The sequence below is a fragment of the Sceloporus occidentalis genome, unplaced genomic scaffold (genome assembly GCF_023333645.1).
Source record: "Sceloporus occidentalis isolate IW3139 unplaced genomic scaffold, rSceOcc1.0.p SCAF_4, whole genome shotgun sequence".
In the NCBI taxonomy this organism is placed as follows: Eukaryota; Metazoa; Chordata; class Lepidosauria; order Squamata; family Phrynosomatidae; genus Sceloporus; species Sceloporus occidentalis.
In genome coordinates this window covers 29,643,729-29,665,000 of record NW_028316984.1, presented here as the reverse complement: position 1 = coordinate 29,665,000, position 21,272 = coordinate 29,643,729, and the positions used below count along the sequence as shown (strand labels likewise).

General features: G+C 40.6%; 1 protein-coding gene across 1 annotated transcript in view; it reads right to left on the bottom strand.

The window, feature by feature from the left end:
* Window positions 1-8,113: 8,113 nt before the first annotated feature.
* COL5A2 (collagen type V alpha 2 chain) overlaps window positions 8,114-21,272 on the bottom strand; it is a 174,939-nt gene continuing 161,780 nt past the window's right edge. The window contains exons 48-54 of the mRNA XM_089519615.1: window positions 21,037-21,144; window positions 19,414-19,467; window positions 17,269-17,376; window positions 15,813-16,104; window positions 14,669-14,856; window positions 12,951-13,190; window positions 8,114-11,020 (exon numbers count right to left, since the gene is read on the bottom strand). Of these exons, the coding sequence (XP_089375741.1) occupies window positions 10,874-11,020; window positions 12,951-13,190; window positions 14,669-14,856; window positions 15,813-16,104; window positions 17,269-17,376; window positions 19,414-19,467; window positions 21,037-21,144 (1,137 nt within the window). The 3' untranslated portion in view covers window positions 8,114-10,873. The remainder of the gene's footprint in view (window positions 11,021-12,950; window positions 13,191-14,668; window positions 14,857-15,812; window positions 16,105-17,268; window positions 17,377-19,413; window positions 19,468-21,036; window positions 21,145-21,272) is intronic.

Below are 21,272 nucleotides of genomic sequence, written 5' to 3'. Positions count from 1 at the left end.
ATCTCTTTGCTTTAGTATTTTATAATATTTGGATATATGCCCATTTTCCCCATCAAACATAATATTATCAATCTCATTTCTTTGATCTGTTAATTCATGTTCTTTTTTATCAATTTTGAATTTTTCCATTAGTTGTATATTCAGTAGCCAGTTCTTATTAATCAAATCTGCTATTTCATTGTGAGGTTTCATTACTAATTTCCCATTTTCATTTTTTAATATTTCCTTGTATGTTATCCAGCATTTACCTTCTTGTTTAGATCTTTTGTAAAATGCCTCTTGACTTGATATCCATAGTGGCCACTGATTATAAAACATTTTTTTAATTTTTAACCAAATTTTAAATAATGAGTTCCTTATGAAATGATGGAAAAAATCAGAATTTGCATTTATTTTTTCATACCACAGAAAGGCATGGAAACCAAATCTCATTTTTGTACTCTCCAATTCTAGTAGTTCATCATTTTTCAAAAATACCCATTCTTCTATCCATTGAATACATGCAGCATAATAATACAATTTCAAGTTAGGTGGATTACATCCCCCTTTCCTTTTATCCTCTGTTAATAGTTTCCATCTAATTCTTGCCTTCTTTCCTTGCCAAATAAAGTTTGTCAGAATTTTTTGCCATTTTTCAAAAAAGGATTCATTACATAGAATGGGTAAATTTTGAAATAAAAAAATGAGCTTTGGTAATACATTCATCTTCAAAATTTCCATAGATGTTATTTATAATCGTACAGTTGGAAGAGACCACAAGATGCAACCAATCGAACCCCCTGCCATTCAGGAAAACATCATCAAAGCACTCCAGATAGATGGACATCCTAACACTAACCATAACCCTAACACTAAACCTAACCCTAACCCTCACCCTAAACCCTAACCCCAAACCCTAACCCGAAACCCTAACTCCAAACCCTAACCCTAACCCTAACCCTAAATCTAACCCATAAACCCTAACCCTAACCCTTACCCTAAACCTAAACCCTAACCCTAACCCTAAACCCTAAACCCTAACCCTAACCCTCACCCCAAACCGTAACCCCAAACCCTAACCCTAACCCTAAACCCTAACCCCAAACCCTAACCCTAACCCTAACCCCAGACAGAGCCAGATAGAGCCAGATAGAGCCAGACAGAGCCAGATACAGCCAGACAGAGCCAGACAGAGCCAGACAGAGCCAGATAGAGCCAGACAGCGCCAGACAGAGCCAGACAGAGCCAGATAGAGCCAGACAGAGCTAGATAGACCCAGACAATGCCAGACACCCCAGACAGAGCCAGATAGAGCCAGACAGAATAGAGCACTACAGATGTCATTTAGAATCGTAGAGTTGGAAGAGACCACAAGATCAATGCAATCCAAAGCCCTGCCATTCAGGAACACATCATCAAAGCTCTCCTGATAGATGGGCATCCTAACCCTAACCCTAACCCCAAACCGTAACCCCAAACCCTAACCCTAACCCTAAACCCTAAACCCTAAACCCTATCCCTAAACCCTAACCCCAAACCCTAACCCTAACCCTAACCCCAGACAGAGCCAGACAGAGCCAGTCAGAGCCAGTCAGAGCCAGACAGAGCCAGACAGACAGAGCCAGACAGAGCCAGATAGAGCCAGACAGAGCCAGATACAGCCAGACAGAGCCAGATAGACCCAGACAGAGCCAGATAGAGCCAGACAGAGCCAGATAGAGCCAGACAGAGCCAGATAGACCCAGACAGAGCCAGATAGAGCCAGATAGAGCCAGACAGAGTAGAGCACTACAGATGTCATTTAGAATCGTAGAGTTGGAAGAGACCACAAGATCCAACCAATCCAACCCCCTGCCATTCAGGAACACATCATCAAAGCTCTTCTGATAGATGGGCATCCTAACCCTAACCCTAAACCCTAACCCTCACCCTAACCTTAAACCCTAAACCCTAACCATAATCCTAACCCTAAACCCTAACCCTAACCCTAAACCCTAACCCCAAACCCTAACCTTAACCCTAACCCTAACCCCAGATAGAGCCAGATAGAGCCAGATAGAGCCAAACAGAGCCAGACAGAGCCAGATAGAGCCAGACAGAGCCAGACAGAGTAGAGCACTGCAGATGTCATTTAGAATCATAGAGTTGGAAGAGACCACAAGATCCAGCCAAACCAACCCCCTGCCATTCAGGAACACATCATCAAAGCTCTCCTGATAGATGGGCAACCTAACCCTAACCCTCACCCCAGACAGAGCCAGATAGAGCCAGACAGAGCCAGACAGAGCCAGATAGAGGTAGACAGAGCCAGACAGAGCCAGATAGAGCCAGATGGGGAGGGCCCCTGCCTCCCTCCCCAGGGAGCTTTCCCTGCCCTCCAGGTGCCCCGTTGGGGGCACTTGGAAGGCAGGGAAAGGTAAGTGAGGGAGGAAGGAGGGAGATGGGGAGGGCCCCTGCCTCCCTCCTCATGGAGCTTTCCCTACTTCCAGCTGTCTGGCAGGCAAAGCTCCCTGAGGAGGCGGCACTGGCGTGTGCCGGTCACTCCTCCTCTCCCCGCCCTTTTCCTGGCCTCTAGCTCTCTTGAAGAGGCAGCTGGGGGCCGGGAGAAGGCTTCGAGTAGGAGCCAGAGGTGCGCTCCTCTGGCTCCTTCTCCGGAGCACCCTTTTCTGGCTTCCAGCTGTCTCCGAGAGACAGCTGGGGGCCAGGAAAAGGCAGGGAGGGGGAGGAACGGGCACACGCTTGCCTCTTCCGCCTTCTCCCTCGCCCCGTGCCCAAGGAAATGGCCCAAAGTGCCACTTCCTGCACGCGTGCAGTGGGTTCGCCATCACTTGTATATGCCATCATCAGAATTTACAGTGCTGAGCATCTGATATTGTCTATTTTGGCAACTAATCATAGTTGGGCTAATGCTTGGATGGGAGACCACCAGGGGATACCTGGGATCTGCGGGAAGGGTGAGGGAAGACTTCTATCTGAAAGGATGGAGAGCTACTGCCACTCAGAACTGGCGTACTTGGCTAGAGGGACAATGGTCTGAATCTGGTTAGGCCAGCTTCTTGTGTTCCCATGAGTATTTGGTGAGCTGTTGCCCACACCCTCTAGTCTCCATGGCTTTTGCCAGCTGCCCATGGCCGAGTAGGTAGCAATTTCTTATACTTATTGCACTGAACAGCAATCGTTCCACTTTGAGGCACAACCATTATGACCTAAAGACTTAAGAAATATCTCTGAGGCACTTTCACTTGTCTTACTGATGCCACCAAATGTGGGGACCTGTACTTATCCCACTCTTTCACTACCACCAAATATGTGGTCTTTTAAAAACTTCTGCTCCACTTGCTGTCATCACTTATGGAGGTCTTTGAATTGTACTCCTGACTCCTGTATGGGAAACTTTGGGGTTGTACAGACTGCCCCAAGGGGTGGCCTGCAACCACCTCTATCTGTGCCAGATCGAGGCTGTGGCAACTGCACAACATGGCTCTAATCTCTCCTTTCTGCAGTGCAAAAAGGAGCAGCAAAAAGCAGATCCTTTTTGTACCTCAGAAAGGGCACCACAGCTGCCATGGTGCAACTTTTCCACATTCCTTTGGCCCTGTGTCATGTAGACATAGTTCTAGAGCAATGCCATGATGCCTCACACCATATGGAACGGCGCATGGCATCATGCCCGCCTGGGGACAGAGCCAGGGCGTGCGTCATGTGTACACCATGCCCTGACTTCACCCCCATGCTGGCCTTAATGGCTGGTCTGTTGCGCCCCTTTATTATTTTAACCCCACCACTAGACACTATATGTGAAGCATCATTTCAGGCATGCGGCCTACTGCCACATTCTGTGACCTCTCACTTTGTGACCCTTTATGCGGGGACCTTTATCTTAACCCACCTCCAGTCTCCAAGATACCACCACTGAACAGCTGTTGCCACCACAGATACATATTAATATTCTGCATAGAGTACTTAATTACATATTTGTAAATAGGTAACATCTCCTGGTCTGAGTCCCCACCACCAGCCTACCTTAACAGCCAGCAGCCACATTGGGAGAAGAAGGTCTCTTCTACTGCCAATCTGGGGCACAAAGAGATGACATTTCCAGCCCCATCCCACCAATGAGTGAGCCCACAAGAATCAGAAGCAAGACCATAATTCCTCATTGTAGGCTTGGAAGAGGGCTGGAAATGACCTCCTTTGTCTAATGTGGCTACTGGTTGTTAGAATGGGTTGCAGGGGCATTTATGATCAAGGCAATAGTGCCACAGTCATGACTACATAGTGTTACAGAGCACTTATGGATCCATAACTCTAGGTTGTGAATCTGTAACTGACATAGAGAATGCCAGGCACCTTGCATCTGATCTACTATCAGTCCTTAGTAATATTATTATAGCATTCCAAGAGGCATGTATATATTGTTGTTGTGGTTATGTACCTTCAAGTCATTTCCTTATGGCGACTCTAAGGCCACCTTTATGGCTTTTTCTTGGCAAGATTTGTTCAGTGGAGGACTGCCATTGTCTTTCCCTGAGGCTGAATGTGACTTGCCCAAGGTCACCCAGAGGGTTTCATGGATATGCTGGGAATCAAATTTTGGTCTCCAGAGTCATAGTTCTACACTCAAACCAGTATGCCACACTGGCTCCCCGTGTGAATATTACAAAATATTTATTAAACAGATTACATAATGTACAGGTCAAAATTATTTCATTTGCAGAAGCATATTGTTACAAGACTGTTGCTTGTTCACTTCTCTTTTCAAATCACATTCAAACACACAAGCAATCACAACAAACCTCCAATGTTCCATGTTCTCAGCCTTTCCAAAAGACCACTTAATATAATAGCTGCACTATATATACAATTCAAGACAATGCTTTACTTTATCTCCTCTAACATGCACTCAATAACATACAGTATTTACAGAAGTCCAGAACATTACACTGCCTTGTTACATCATGTCAACCCTGCATCAAAGTTTAGTATCAAGAATAAAACACCAAGAACCAGTTGTGATGAAGAGAATGCTCCACATGGAAAAGGTCTTAATCTGAAACCTTCTTCCCACAGCTTTGTGGGACTTTGCCAGGCTTTTTGTACACTCAGGCTCCATTTCCACTTACATTTAAACCAGTTTGTGATTTGCCTTCGCTTCATGTCAGCGAATTGATTCCAAAAGGTCCATCGTTCCCTCTATGAAAGCGGATCTTTTCATTATCCCCTTGTGATTGCTTCTTTTTTGGCACGATAGTTGTCCCCACAAGTTTGCACCACTTCAAAATGCATGTCAATCATCTGCGTATCATCAGTGACGTAAGTGGTACCCAGGATTGATAGAAGATTCGATTCATTGGTTGTGCAACTATTTGCTTCACTGAGCTGCCGATCACGTGGCTTGCCACCCAAGTAATTGCAAGTAGTTGCAAAATCAATTAATTGAATCTTCTATCATTTTTTTAAAAAAAATAATGTGCCCATAAGTCACACCACAAGCACAAAGGCAGCATGGGGGGGGGGGGGATGGTGGATCTACCAAATACTGAGGAGGGATGGTAAACACCCCTCTGTCACTAGTCCCTCCCCTCCAGAATGATGTGATTCGGATCCATCATTCCCACTTGTTGAACATGCTTCAGAATTTTTTTTCTTTAAAAGAACCATCAAAGAACTAGTGTCAGGTAAGAGCAGTTTTTTTGCATTTGCCTCACTTCATCACGATTGAAACCAATCACAGTAGGATCAGAACTCGTTTGTAGGAGGATAAAGCACCTCAAATGTAGAACATTCAAGAAAAATGTAGGATTTTACCAAACAAAAGCTAAAAATACTAACATAAATTCATTTAATATGGTTTATTTACACATATATTACATACACTGCATTTGATTATGTACTCAACCTTATTTTTCCAATGAACTTTGTTAAAATGCTTTGTTGGCTTGCAATATACTTATAGAACTCTGAGCAAGACAAAGGCTTAAAATTGTACTTTACTTGCAACAAACCCTTGAGTTCAATGGATTTAAGTATGAAGTTTATCACATGGGGCACTTACCATGGCCCAAACGTTGCTGAAGTGTTATCCAAATGTTTCAGAAGCACCGGAGGTGGGATCATCCATTGCGCTTTTGAAATGTCATAGAGGCTTCTCGCTTTCTTTCCGTTGCAGAAGCGTTCGGGGGGAAGCCTCGGAAAAGCCATTTTTATTAATGAAAGATCCCGTTAATAAAAATGGCTTTTCCAAGACTTCCCCACACACACTTCCATGACAGAAGGAAAGCAGGAAGTCTCTATGACGTTTCAGAAGCTTGACAGAAAATGTTAAGCAATTGCTTGAATAGAACTATTTTAGCTAACACTAAACCTTAGGATGCCAGCCTTAGTTTAGAGCTATTTTAAGGAATAATCCTAGCCAGCATGGTGTAGTGTCTTGGTTGTTGGACTAGGATTCTGGAGAACAGCATCTAAATCGCTGCTCTGCCATGGAAACCCAGTGGGTCACCTTGGGAAAGTCAGACTATCGCAGCCTAAGAGGAAGGAAACAGCAAACCCCTTCTGAATAAATCTTGCCAAGAAATCCCCATGATAGGTTAGGTTCACTGTAGGTCAGAAATTACTTGAAGGCACCCAACAACATCAACAAGATATAATCTACACACACCCTTTTTATGATTCTCTGATCGTTTTAAAAAGCTGCTACAAAATCTATTCCTTGAAATGAAAACCATAAATATTCAGAAATATATGCAGTCAGACTACTATTCAGCCTGGGCAAGCAATACTTTGTAAACTCTTTCCCCTATGGAATTATCTACCATATATATTCAACTATAAGTTAAAAAATTTATGCCCCAAAATTGCTCCTAAAATCTTGGGTAGACTTATATAATGGTCAATACATCAGTAGTGCTTAGTAGGGCCCTAAAGCAAGCAAGCCTGATGCCCCAATCTCCATTGAACACCAATTCCTTCCCCCTCCCATCCGTTTGGCAAGACCTGGCTTCCCATGGAAAAACCTCTCCATTTAAATCCACTTGCTTCTTTCTCTGCTCCGGTTTGCAAGACCTGGCTTTCTATGGAAAAACCTCTCCATTTAAATCCACTTGCTTCTTTGCTCTGTTTTGCAAGACCTGGTTTCCCATGGAAAAACATCCCCATTTCAATCCACTTGCTTCTCTCTCTGGTTCCTTTTGCAAGACATTGCTTTCTATTTTTAAAAAAACCCTCTCCATTTAAAACCATCTCTCCAGTCCATTTTGCAAGACCTCGCTTCCTATGGAAACAACTCTCCATTTAAATCCACTTGCTTCCTTTCTCAACCCAGTGTTAAAACCTCTCCTCCAGCACCTGGGAATCGGTTGGGAGAAGTCCAGAGGAGGAGGATGAGCTTACATAATGAGTGCGCCAGCAGAGCACTTGTTACGCCACCGCCGCAGCATAAAAATAAACCGCTTTTCGCAGGTTCTTTTTTCGCCAGCAGGAAGCCGCATGAAAAACAGGTGCTGGCAGGCCATCCTTTTTGGGGACTCTGTGCCATGCCAAAAACAAGCGTTCCAGGAAGGAGTGCAGAGTGAATGTGTGGTTATGGCACCGATGTCATGAACAACAGTATGAAGTCATAGGAATCCTAACACCAGCATTTCATATCACATTGGTGTGGATTCAGATTTAGGCCTTTGCAACTGGGATAATGGAAGATTTCTCTGTCTTCTTCTTCTCAAGGCAGCCTCTTCCCCAGCTTCCTAAAAATGTTAAGCAGTGGATGAGGGCATCCCAATGAAAGATATGAAGTTGGGATGGAATGGAAGGATCCCTGATAATCATATAATCACCTTCCTTAAGCAAAACACTTCCAACTCCATTGTCTATTTCTATTTTGTATTATTCACCGAAAAGAGCACAATGAACTTTCAGATATTTCTCCTTGTAGCATATAACTTATGTGAATGCATACATGCATTAAAATCTGGTATAATAAATGAATTGATTTTGAAATAACAACAAATTATGTCAAATCGTTCACTCCCCAGGTGCTTTTTTGCTGCGCCAGGTCATTACATCTTATTGTGTTCCCAGATAACTCGTATAATTTAAACTGACACACTTAATTTTATCATAATATTTTATTCAACAATTTAAAATCTTGAATTTCTGGAGTTTCAAAAACAGCGTTGCTAAATCTTGAATGATCCAATCCGCATGAAAATCATTTGGTTCCTTTGTTGCTGAGAAGTATGGTCATAAACACATATCACTCAAAAATGCCATCATAACTTAATTTAAAATATACTTGTATTTAGTGTGCTACATTTTAAATCCAAAGGTAACACACATACTCTCTTCGACCCATGTGCATGTACACCTACACACACACGCACAACACACACACATTTCCTTCCCCCAGAAATGGCCTGATATTGTCAGAAGGACTCTGGACAAAGGAAGCCAGTACTCAGCGAGAAACTTATATTTAATTAAATGCTTTGCAAAGATACATGAATAAAGCTATGCGTGTGGCTTTTTCTTTCTTTTTTGAGTTTATTTTTTTTAAAGAAACAGATGAGAAACAATTCTTCAACAAAGAAACAGACCATAGAAAAGTAGGTTTGTACCACATATTCTATGGAAGGGAAAAGAGTATGCTAGTGTACCCAGCATTCATAACCATAAGGGAAAATATACTGTAAAACATTTTCCCCAGACATCTGGAATCTAATATCTAAAGTCTATTCTTTTTTTAAAAGCAATCTTTTATTTTCTCAGGATTTTACAGAAACCATTTTAGCACCATTCCCTTTGAAAAACAAACATTTTATTATTATTGTTATTATTACTATTTTAACATGATATTGCCCTGCCTATCTCCATTCTTGGAATTACAACAGAAGCATAGCACCTTGTCATTATCTAGAACAAACACTAGATTATTAAATGCATCCCAGCTTCTAGAGATGAGGTAGCTCATGCTAAGAAATGATGGACCATTTGTGTGCCCTAGTAAAGCAAGGCAGGCAAGTCACAATCGCTGGTGATGCATGACCAGTTGTTGAGTTAAAGTTTACTTCAGCAACAGTGAGTCACTCTAATCTTTCTAATTAATACTTGGTTTTGGTGTAATAAACGGAAATAAATGACAACACATATACCTGGACAATACATTTGAAGGAGAAGGGAAATCTTGATGTTCACTGAATTCCTTCAGATATTTTGATACTGACCACAGTGAAGTAAAAAAAAGTCGTATCTAACTTTATTAATGAGGAAATGGCTCATTAGAGGTTATTTATTAGTAGACAGCCAGTCAAAATCCTATTAGCACTGAATTTAAGACTTGTTTTGGGGGTAACATATTTTAAGATGACTGACTTATGAATAGCAATTGGTCAATGAAAGAACTGGACTGAGTTGAACATTGAACCATGGAAGATCTTAAATGGTGGAAAGTAATGCCAGATTCAACTTTCTGCATTGTGACAAGGTGTGTAAATACAGTTCACAAATTAGTTCTTTGTTCCAATGATAGACTCTCTCAAATAGAGTGCAGATCAATTCACACATTATGACCAGTATCCAAAGGAGAGATGTGTGTGCACATTTAAAAACTGTGCTAAACACAAAACTAGCTGACAAAGCTAAAAGCACTGATTTTTCTGATTGTGAAGCCTACATCACACTCTTGCAATTAATACTGTACTATACTGAAAGAGCTGTCGGTGACAATGCTAGTAACAGTTCTGACAGTATTTTGTTGAGTTTTTAAGTTATTGTGTGTTCATGAACCATTGCAACAGAATATTTATGAACATTCCATATACTGTGAGGCAAGTGAAATGTCTGTTTGGCTAGAGAAACCCCTCACATGACTTCTAGGCACAAGAACAGCTAAGTGGCAATGTGAACCAAAAACTAGAAAGCCCAGAAGCAAGAGCTGAGTTTGGCAGTGGTTTGAAAAGAAAGGAAAGAAGGAAAAATCTAAGGGGCAAATAAGGAAGTTAAATGGTATACGAAATCTGTCAAAAAGTAGTAGCTTGAACAAAAGATGGTCGGGACACAAAACTAAATGAAAGATATCCAAAAGAAAAGAAGACCATGAGGAAAACCTCACACTGGTGACAGAGGTTATGTGCTATTAGTAAGAAAATAAAAAGGTAAGGGTGCTTTGGAGACTTTGGGACGATGGGCCCAGGGGCCTTAAAGGTTCCCATGTCTAGACCCTGAGAGGGGTCCTGTACCTTTAAGAGTTGCATAGAAGGGAGAATTATGTCAAATGCGGCTTCTTCCATTACCAAAGGGGTCAGCCAGGAGCAAAGAATAAATTTAACTAACTAGTTCTTGGGCTACGACCTTAATACCAATGAGGCTGCAATCCTATATTTACCTGGTAGAGAAAAAAATCCCACTGGATTAAATGGGAGTTACAATGGACTGGAAATGTATAAGATTGCACTGGTACTGTCACAATCTATGATACTGCACTGGTTCAATAGTGAGTTGAATGTTTTATATTACTTGTATCATATGAATTATACTGAGTAGAAGTCCCCAATAAAAGGCATCATTCTGATTATGATTTATAATTAGGAAACGTATGTTATTTTTTGCATCAAAGAGTGGTCCGGTGTGTTTTAAATTCCTATTACTTCATTAAAATGTTGACTTGGGACAATTAGACTGAAGGTTTGTAGGTAAATAAAATAAATATTCTAAAGAAGGCCAGGGAATTATAAAGAATGGTTATATACAATGCTGATCCCAATATCAGCTATCACTTCAAGAGTCTCAGGATTAACTTCACTCAGTCTAAGTTCTTGTGGTTTGTTGCTGTTGCTGTTGATCCCAATGCTTTTGAATAGGTAAGATGTTCCCTTTTGTATTCATTTAATTTTTCCCTTGTTTACACAAAACAAACTGGCCCGATCTCTATTCCAAATTCTTGGTCTGAACTTCCAATGTCCACAGGAGCAATATCAATAATAGGTAAGCGTGCCACATTCTGTGTTTTGTATTCAAAGACTGTGCTTCCCACATTCCCACTGTGTTTCTAGAAGGGGAGAGAGAGAGAGAGAGAAACATATAAATTATTGCTTCAATTCCTTGCATACCATTAAGAAAACCTGGCCTAGTTAACAAAAAAAAAGGTATGCTAAGTTTAAGTTCAGGAATTCAAAGATACGGCTGTGGAATCAGTATGTAGAGAAATCTTGTAGCACCTTTGAGACTGAAAGAAAGAAGTTGACAGCATGAACTTTCATGGACTTAAGTTCCTCAGATGCATTCATCTAAGTTCAGGAATAGTGATCATTTGGCCCTTCAATTGCTTCCTAACTCCCTTCCCAACATGGCTAATGGAAAGGGAGGAAGGGAGTGGCAGGTAATCAGCATCTGGAACATTCCTTCCCTTGACCCACTTAATAAACACTATCCAATCCAACTTCATTGCATACTGTAGCTGCAGCTGCATGTTGTTAGATATCCTGAATACACCGTTAAGCAGTAAAAGAGTAAATTCATTTTCTGTCTCCTCCAGCAAGTGATTTAGATCACAGTCCTATGAGCAGTTACCTGGGAATAAGTTCCACTGTGGTCAAATGAGCCCACCTCTGAGTATCTCACATGCCTTTGTACTGTATTTCACCAGGGCAATGTGAATATTGTCTCAAACCAGTGACTGCCATTTCATAATTAAATATATTACAATTATATTTTATGTCTCAGTAAGGGAACAGCCTTGTCTGTGTGTCAGTGATGTTGCAATGCACATGTGGAAAGATCTCTCTCAGGCTATGCAGGCTTGTAACAGGTTAGTGCTGTGGGGCAGAACTTATTGGGGCCATCTCTGTGCTAAGTGCAACATCACTGTCTCTGCACAACATAAATCAGGCTACCTCTGCCACTCAATTGTCAGTTGTCTCAGTTGACCAGGACTCTCCCTTCATTTCTTTTAGATCAGGGTTGCTGAACCTCTGGTCCTACAAGATGCTTTGGACATGAGATCCTATCCTCCACATCCAGCCTGGCTGGGTAAGGGACAATGGGAACTAAAGCCTAAAACATCTGGAGGGCCAAAGTGGAGTAAACTGGACTTCTAAAGCTGCAATCATTAAATGCACTTTGTTTCAGTAGACCAACATTCCAAACCAGGAGCAGTTTAACCTGTACATATAAGATACTGCCTTTTGAGTGAATATCTAAATATGGCTGCATAAGCATTAACCCCTACTTTAGGGGCTGCTTGACGGGCCTGTTGCATTCCAAAACAGGGGCGCGCACAGGCACGCAGGTAATGGGATGGGGCCAGGAATGCATCTTACTGCAGAAGGGAATATCATTGCTGCCGCCAGGTGTTCCAATCACGTTCTACATCTGTTCCAGAGGGCGCAATTTCTGATAACACTTTGGAACAGTTCTCAGAAATCGCGCCCTCTGGAATGGATGTAGGACACGACTGGAATGTCCAGTGGCAGCGGCGGCGTTCCCTTGTGCAGTTCCTAGCCCCACCCCGATCCGTGCACGCCCATGCACGTTCCCGTTTTGGAATGCAACGGGCCCGTTTCAGGGTCCATGCGATAAACTTCTGTGACTTGGAATTAGAGCATGCAACTAACTGCAATTCTGCTTTTTCCTGCCATTGTACAGTGCACCCGCACCATGCATGGATGTGTTTTACGCGGCTTCCAGCATACGCGGAGGCTGCTAGGGGAGGGAAACAATGGCACTTTGCCCCATGCACGTGCCCCATTATTTCCTATGGGGGTTGAGCATAGGTGGATTTTCCCTTACGCAGGGGGATCCGGAACAGATCCCCCGCATAAGGAGAGGGCCCACTGTATTCTGCACTGTTGTGAGTTCTTCTCCCTTAAAACTTTGTGTCACTTAAAACTGTTTTTATTACCATTAAGTAATATTATCACCTTTTCTTGGTGTGCCTCATGATTAATTTCATATAGAAAAAGCAGCAACGAACAACTTACAGAGCAGCTGTCATGAAGGACAGTGTATCGAAACCGGCTGTTTCCTTCAGCTTTAATCTCGAGATCATTTGCTCCCTTCAGAATCACAGCTTTCTTCAGGTTCTTTGCTTGGTCATCCATGTAACCTATACTGTTCTTGCAATGGTAGGTGATATTCTGAGAGGCTTCTTTGGACAGTAAACGCAGGAAGGTCATTTGAGTTACAGCAGTGTTTGGTGACTGACTATCACCATAGACAAACTAGAACAGAAGGAAGGAGTGTAAATTAATTTACACAATGCTAATACTTTAAATATAATAGCATATACATTCTGACTGAAATATAACTAATAGGTTCATACAATAATACAGTCAGCCCGTGCCACACAGCTGAAGCTGTGGTACAATTTAATGAATGGTGTGTGCATCCATGGTGCGCACACTGCGCTGCACCGCATGCACATGCCACATTGTTTTCAATCAGTTTTCCCCTTACGCGGGGGGGAGGGGTGGAATGGATCCCCTGCCTAAGAAAAGGATATATGGTATTTCATTACCATAATCTTAAATTGAGAAGCAAATTATGTTGAGTCTGTATATGTGCTTTGTTTCCTCATATTAGTGTTTACTTTTTCTGCACTGTGTTTGGATCCTGGTTTTACTGGTTTGGAGCCAGATTTAATCATGTTTCCATGCTGAATTGCCAAAATCAGCAAAATGAGTTACTCCTGGTTAATATGTCACACTAATTTCAGTGGATTGACAGTTAAATTCCAGGTCACTTCCTGGACACAAAACCTTGAAGAGGAATGGAAATATGACAAAATTGAATTGCCCCCACCCTTTAGGGACATTTGAGGGCAAACAAGGGAGGCACTGGGAGGTAACAAAATCAGCTTTTGCGAGGTGAGAACTTCCCCCAACCCTGGTCTTAGGGTCACTTCTCTTGTCATGAGGTACAAAAATGAAAAGAAACAACACAAATCTTCTTGCTAGATGGTATGGAGAGACTATGGGTTCGTTTCTGAAGATTGTTATATTTATCCCTCCACCTACAAATTGTGTGAATGCTGTTTTGCACAAACTACTATTTCTGTCGCCTTATTTCATGAACTTATTAAAAAAAGAAATAGTGGGTGGGTGGTTTGCATCTTTTTGATACATAATTATGTTCTCTGCTTTGCTTAACAAATGAGGAAACAGTCTGGTTTTGCCCAAAGGCTTGTTATGTCTTAGTTATGCCACAAGATATACTGTTAAGAAGCCTTGGTTGGGCGGGGGAGCACTTATCTTTCCACTTTCATGAAGGGGTGAATAATTTAATAGCAATAGCAATTTCAGGACACAAGTGACTGTTCTTACTAAGGATTGGAAGACTGGGCAGTATTCTTTACATCTTTACTATGCCTTGATAGAATCCATTTGTATAGGATTGAATTGTATTTTTGGTTCTTATTTGTAAGCCACTCCAACAGCTCTCACTGAAGAAGAGTCAATAAATGACTTAATAAATTAAATAATTTAATTTATTAAAATTAATATGAAATTTATTAAATTTAAATTAATTTAATAAAATAACCACTGTGCCAAAACCATTATCTCAATGTCTACTGTTTTTCAGTTCACCTATATTTTCAAATACTCATTTCATTATCGAATTTATTAAAAAGAACATATCTGAAATTCTCCAGAAAAAAAAATATAATGAGATCAATGACCTCATAAATAAATTTAGTTACCTGTGAGCCCCTATTCATATCAAGCCCATACCACACAGGTTTTAGGTCAGATGACCTACTGCTCCACCATGTTTTACGTGGAATAGTAGATGGATTTGCAGATATACACGTTTCTCCTGTTTCCATATTGCAGAATACTTTGATGGCATCTTCCACACAACCCTGGTTAGGATCAATCCAGTATTCTCCTGCAAAGCCCAAACAGGAAAGCTTAAAAAGAGAGAAAAACAACTTTATGGGTCCTGGTTGTGTTCCTATTTAGGTTTTATAGGAAGAACACCCAGAGTTTCTTCCAGTTCAAGGCTAGAATGGAGTAAAGTGGAGTTCTAAAGTTGCAGTCATTAAGTCTACTTGGTTTTTGTGGTCCAGCATTTCAAACCAGAGGCAGTTAAACCTGTACATATAAAATACTTCCTTTGAGGTAAATATCAAAATATGGCTCCATAAGCATTGATATTTATTTTGTTATATATTCTTATATCTAACTTATCCTGTCCCCTTTCTATTTAAATTTTTAAGGTGGAGAACAGTAAAGCTGGCTGTAAATGTTTGATAAACCCATTATCTCTGGTCTGTTATTCTTAATTTATATGGTCAAGTGTCAGAGAAAGGAATTGCCTTCCTTAGAGGAAAGTATTAAATAAAAGCTCTTAAGATGTTTTAGAGTTTTTGCAGGGAAAAGTTAAGAAATCTAGATTTCTACTATTACTGTCTGCAATAGCAATTCTTCAAATTTCTCTTCTTATGGACTACTACTCCAATTTCCTTCTTTAAAAAAATATGTTATGACTATCACGTAGGAGGAGGCTGATACTTTGATGCAGATGTACTGAACCACAGTGGGGGAGAAGAGAAAGGAGAAGCATTGAGAAGCAGCATAGTGGCCTTGCTCAGTTTGCAATTCTATTTAAGACACATTGGGTGCTGTTCTAGGCTGAAAAAGAAACTGATTTAATTTACATCAGTTATTATATCTGTCTTCAGCAACACATGCCTATATGTTTACATGCTGCATTCAGCTGGATAGGAGAATGTGTGAAAAGGAGTTTTTAAACATGATGAAAGCTGTCTATACAACGCTCACAGGGAAACACTCTATATAGGAGCTAAAACATCTCTGTGTGTGTTGGTTTTGTATACCTACCACTCTTTTTGGATGGGTGGCACAGTCTCAGATCATCACAAGTACGAGCCGGGTGCTTCTTGGAGCCATCAGGGCTGCGCATGGTTTCAATCTGGCTGCTCAGTGACTTTAAGGTAGCATGGACCCCTGGGTCTGTTTTATTGCTGTCATCTGGGGCAGCCTCATCTTCAGTGAACTCAGGCAGGGCATCAGCTAGACCATCATCATAATGCCCCAAAATATCACCAATTGCAGCAGTGAGGTGGCCTGCGGGACCTGGTGGGCCTGGAGGGCCAGGATCTCCTGGTGGACCCTAAAGCAAAAGTGGCAAGGAAAAGACCATACCCATGGTTACACAATTAAATATCTAAAAAACAAAGTACAGTGGATTCCAGCCAGCTACCATTAGTAATATACAACAACTCCGACAGTGTTTATAAATGTCTACAACTGAATGAGCATTTAGCTCCAGATTTCCAAACTAAAATAGATTCTCAACAATGCACTGAAAACTCATCAACATCTGGATAAATGTTATGATGTAGCATGCTTCTCTGGATGATTCCTGATAATACAGGAATCATCCTTGTATACTCGTTCCTGGGATTAATTCCCACTTAATTGAATAGGATGTACTTTTGCAGTGGGGGGGGGGGGAGAGTAAAAAAAATGTGGCTGAGTCTTCCTTATCCGAAACGTTTGAGACTGGGAGAAGTTTTGATTTTTGTTTTGTTTTTATTTTGGAATATTTGCATTTATATAAAGAGATATCTTGGAGATGGGACCCAAGTCTAAGCACCAAATTCATTTATGTTTCATATAAACTTTATACATATAGCCTGAAGGTAATTTTATAAACAAAATTTTAATAATTTTGTGCATAAAACAAAGTTTGTGTACATGGAAACATCAGAAAGCAAGGGTGTCAATATCTCAGTTACTCATGTAGAGATTTTTGGATTTTAGAGTATTTAGGATTTCCGGATAAGTAAGTCTGAACCTGTACACACACACACACACACACATACATACACACGCACACATACACACACACACACACACACAGAGTTAGTCTCAAGAATTTTTCATTGAAGTGTGGGTGGGAGGCAAAAAAAATTAATAAACAGTAACAATAGATTTATTGGCTTGCTTGAATTAAATGTATAGGTTGCTTTCTTCTTCGCTTTCACAGCAATTCATAACAAAGCAATCCAATTTAATATGACATTTGAAAGTCTTAAAACCATAACAAGAAATACTTTCATGCATAAATTTATTCTGCTCAGGGTAAACCAAAGTTATTTATCCTCTGAAGAAAGCTGCAGAGCAACAACAACAACAACAACAAAATCCCCACCACTGCAAGTTATTGTCTTTACTTCCCCCGCATTTAGCTGCAGTAGTGTGTTAAAGGCTATATCAGAAAGCAAAACTGATTCATACACCCACATCTCACAATCCAGTTCTGATTATTTACCTCCGGTCCTGCTTCTCCTGAAGTTCCCCTTACACCAGGAGGTCCAACTGGTCCAAGAGGGCCAGGATTTCCTTCTTTACCTGAAGGCCCAACTGGACCTGGAGGACCCTGCATTATCAGAGAATGTCCACGTTAATCATATAACAAATTTACTACATTCATTCACAACACCCCCCCCCCCCCCCCCAATCAGCTGAAAAAAAACTATACTTGACAGACTCCCACATGATGACTACTGATACCAGTCTGGCTGCAGCATATTATTTTGGAAGGAATGGGCTGCTAAAGATAGAAAAAATATCAGTCTTGATTTCTCTGCGTTTTTTAACCTCATGGTTTTTCTGTCTCACAGAGGACAAAAGCAAGATGGAAAAATATTTTTCTATTTGTATGAACTTCTGTATTGTATGAACACCAGGACTAAATACACTGCAAGCCTAGAAATGTAGGGATTTCTGGTTACAAAGTGTGTACTTTTCCATATTTGGTTCAGAAGACACAGAAGCCCTGGATCTCACAAGAGAAGCAAAAAATTAAAAAATTGGGTAAATCTATTTTTTTTAAAAAAATGACAGACCATTTCTTCTCCCGCATATCCCTAAGCTCCACTAGCTTGCAGTCCATTTCTGAGCCCAATTCAGAGTAACAGTTTTGGTCTTAAGTCTTGAAAACAGAGTGCCTGAAGGAAGACATTTCCCTACATGGATGTCAGTTCTTTCACAAGACCTGTTATAAGTACCCCTATCATGTACGTGCGATGAACAGCTACCAGTGGAAGGATATTTTCAGTAGTATTACTCCATTTATGAAATATTGTCCTCCTCCAAAAGCTTATCTGACATCTACTTGTAATCATTTCAACACTAGACGACTTTTTAAAATTCCTCCAAGCCTTGAAGATTTGCTAAGCCTTATGTTTAGTCCACATTTTCCTCTCCAGGCTTGAAGTTGTATGCAGCTGCTGTTTATTATTATTATTATTATTGCTATAGTTACTTGTTTTTTTTAGTTTTATAAGAGATTTTTAAAATTATGGTGTTTGCAGGGGTTATTTTGTTTTTATTTTATACTGTAAGCCTTCTTAAGAGCTTCTTGTTTTAGGAAGGTCTTGTTGCCAGTTAGAAATCTAATATGGAAGTGCCTAAGGCATGGATTATTAATGGATTACTAAATCAGAACATATGCTGTATACTGCAACAACCATTTGGGAAATGATCACGTGAAAAAACTGGATCCCCCCCCCCCCAACAAATAGGAAGACACCAAAAACTATATACTTAGTTATGTAGCTAACTAATGTCTCCCAGCTTGACACCACCCCAATCCCCACTAACTTGGCTGCAGCATCTGAGCAACAAGAGTCTGTTCCCCAAGAAGCAGATGACTGACATTCCCACCCACTCTCATGATTGATCTCCAGTGTGACAGTAAGAATCGGGATCGCTGTCATGATTCCCCCTCACAACAGAGAGACTCACACAAGGGAGTGGGGTGGGAACACCAGTCTGCTCCTTTTCAATGGGCAGGTAACAGATTCATGTTGTTTATACCAGCCACTGAACAGTAGTTGGGAATTTAGAGGACATGGTCCCTATATGTCCTCTAAACTGGTGAACATACAGGGATCATGAATACAAACCAGTCACAAAGCTGTCACTCCTGGTTACACATTTGTAACTGCCTTAGTGAATTCCAACTGACACAAGCATATAAAATATTTGTGAACACTGGAAGCAATGAACAGGGAAATATAACTAGAGGACATTAGGGAAGTATATATTAACATATCAGATACACTCAATGTAGCCTCTCAATTTTATTCAACTTGTATTTGCACGTTTTAGCTTGTACTTGCAGGCCAACCACCCTGAAGAATATAAACTTGTTATTAGGATTGAAACCTGAGGTCCTCTGTAGATCTGATGTCCTTGTCAAATACTAGATTTCATTTGGAATCTTACATTGTTAGGAAATTGAGAAGGACAAATAGCTTAAGCCTAACCTTGCTTAATAAAAGTACATCATAATCCTCACACAAAGTTCATTTGCTCTGGAATCAACAAACACCATCTATACAAAAGCAAATCTAATTGTTTCCATGTTGGTGGTTGTTTTTTCTTTCTTTTTAAAATCTGTTGTACTTACTCTTGGGCCAAATGGACCTGGAATCCCAGGGCTGCCTTGTTCCCCGATAGGACCCTACAGAGAAGTATACAAGGTGAATTTCTATTTATTTATAGGAATCTGCATTAGCTTCTCAAGAGATCTTGGAGGGAAGGAAACAACACATATCTTCCCATTCTTACTCACACATTGTTTCTGGAACAAAGGATTAAAGTGCCTAAAGGGTTCTAGTGGTATGACAAGGAATGACATTAATAGACAGCTAAGCAGAAATGGGAAATGGTTTGGACATGTTCATGTTACAGGTGTATCCAACTTTTTACCATTTATTGCATTTTATATCCTGCCAAAAATGTGTTCAAGAAGGTGAAGAGTAATATTCAAAATTTACAAAAGAATAAAATTAAAACATAAAAACAGGATTGAAACATAACTAAAAAGAGATCAAGAAATGTTGGACCAGAACTTTCATTATAAAAGGAAGGAAGGAAGGAAGGAAGGAAGGAAGGAAGGAAGGAAGGAAGGAAGAGAGCAATAATTGGAGAGCTGTGGTACATTGGGTGCTGGGCGAAACTATGGGAGACTAAGGTTCAAATCCCTGCTTGGCCTTGGAAACCCACTGAGTGATGTTAGACAAGTCACTCTCTTTCAACCTCAGAGAGAGGCAAATGAAAAGGGAAAGCCCCTTTGAATAAATCTTGCCCAGAAAACCCTATGATAGGTGCACCTGAAATCACCTTAAGCTGGAAACAACTTGAAAGCACACAACAAGAACAAAAAAATTGGGTGAGACATTTAAAAAAAAATGAGTGTGCCCTTTCTCTTCTTGTATTTTTAAAGTAGGAAAAGCAAACAGTCAATAGGGTTGAAAATCTTAACTTGTTTTATTCTTGAATGAAAGTAAAAATAATTTCAAAACATTTCTTCTCACAAGGAGAGATTGTGAGAGATTTTTCACATTTCTGAATAATTCTTAGAATTTTGGAACTTTTTTGGGAAAAGTATCTTTGAGTACCATCCCTCCCCTTCTTTTTTTGGAAACCACAATAATTTTTTGGTGCAGGAAATGGGGAGGGGGTGTTATTGTACAAAACAGTTGTAAAATATTTTTTTCACAAAGAGGTCCTGAAATGCAAAGACTCTCACAGCAGTTGATCATTTTCTTAATGAGACAAATACTTTTGCAAGAATTGTTTGCATTCCTAAGAATCAAGGAGTGTTGGAGTCAGTAATTTCAGCAAACATTTGCACAGGATGAGCCCAACACCTTTGGGATATGGGGATACTTAAAGTTGCATGGAACACACTACTGAAAGGGGCTCTTTATTAATTTCAGTGGAGGAAATCTTCCACTGAAATAAACAAAGACACACATGGCCACAGTAGTTCCCTGAAGATCTTGGTGTACACACAGGCCTGCAAGTTAGAGAAGATAGTTATATAATAATGTAATCTATGATGGGAAGGTCCTCAAACTAAATGGCCTCCATACGGAAATGCTAGGTTCATTCAAGAACAAGGAAAGAATCCTGCTTGAAAATCCTGGATAGCTACAGGACTGATGGTTTTACTCAGTAAAAGGCAGTTTCCTATATTTGTAATATTTGAATAAGCAGAAAAATAAAAATGCAGGTAATGACTTACAGGTGGTCCAGGGAGACCCTGAAGACCAGTGAAACCACGATGACCCTTCTGTCCCCTGTCACCTCGATCTCCATTGTCACCTTTGTCTCCACGAGGACCTTGGGGACCCTAGAAAGGACAAAAACACAAGGCTTAGAATCCATCCAACATCATGGATACTTCAATCTCATGGACTTCAACATGGGTCATTAACTGTGTGCTCAAATATCTCCCCGTGAAATTAATGGGACTTAAGA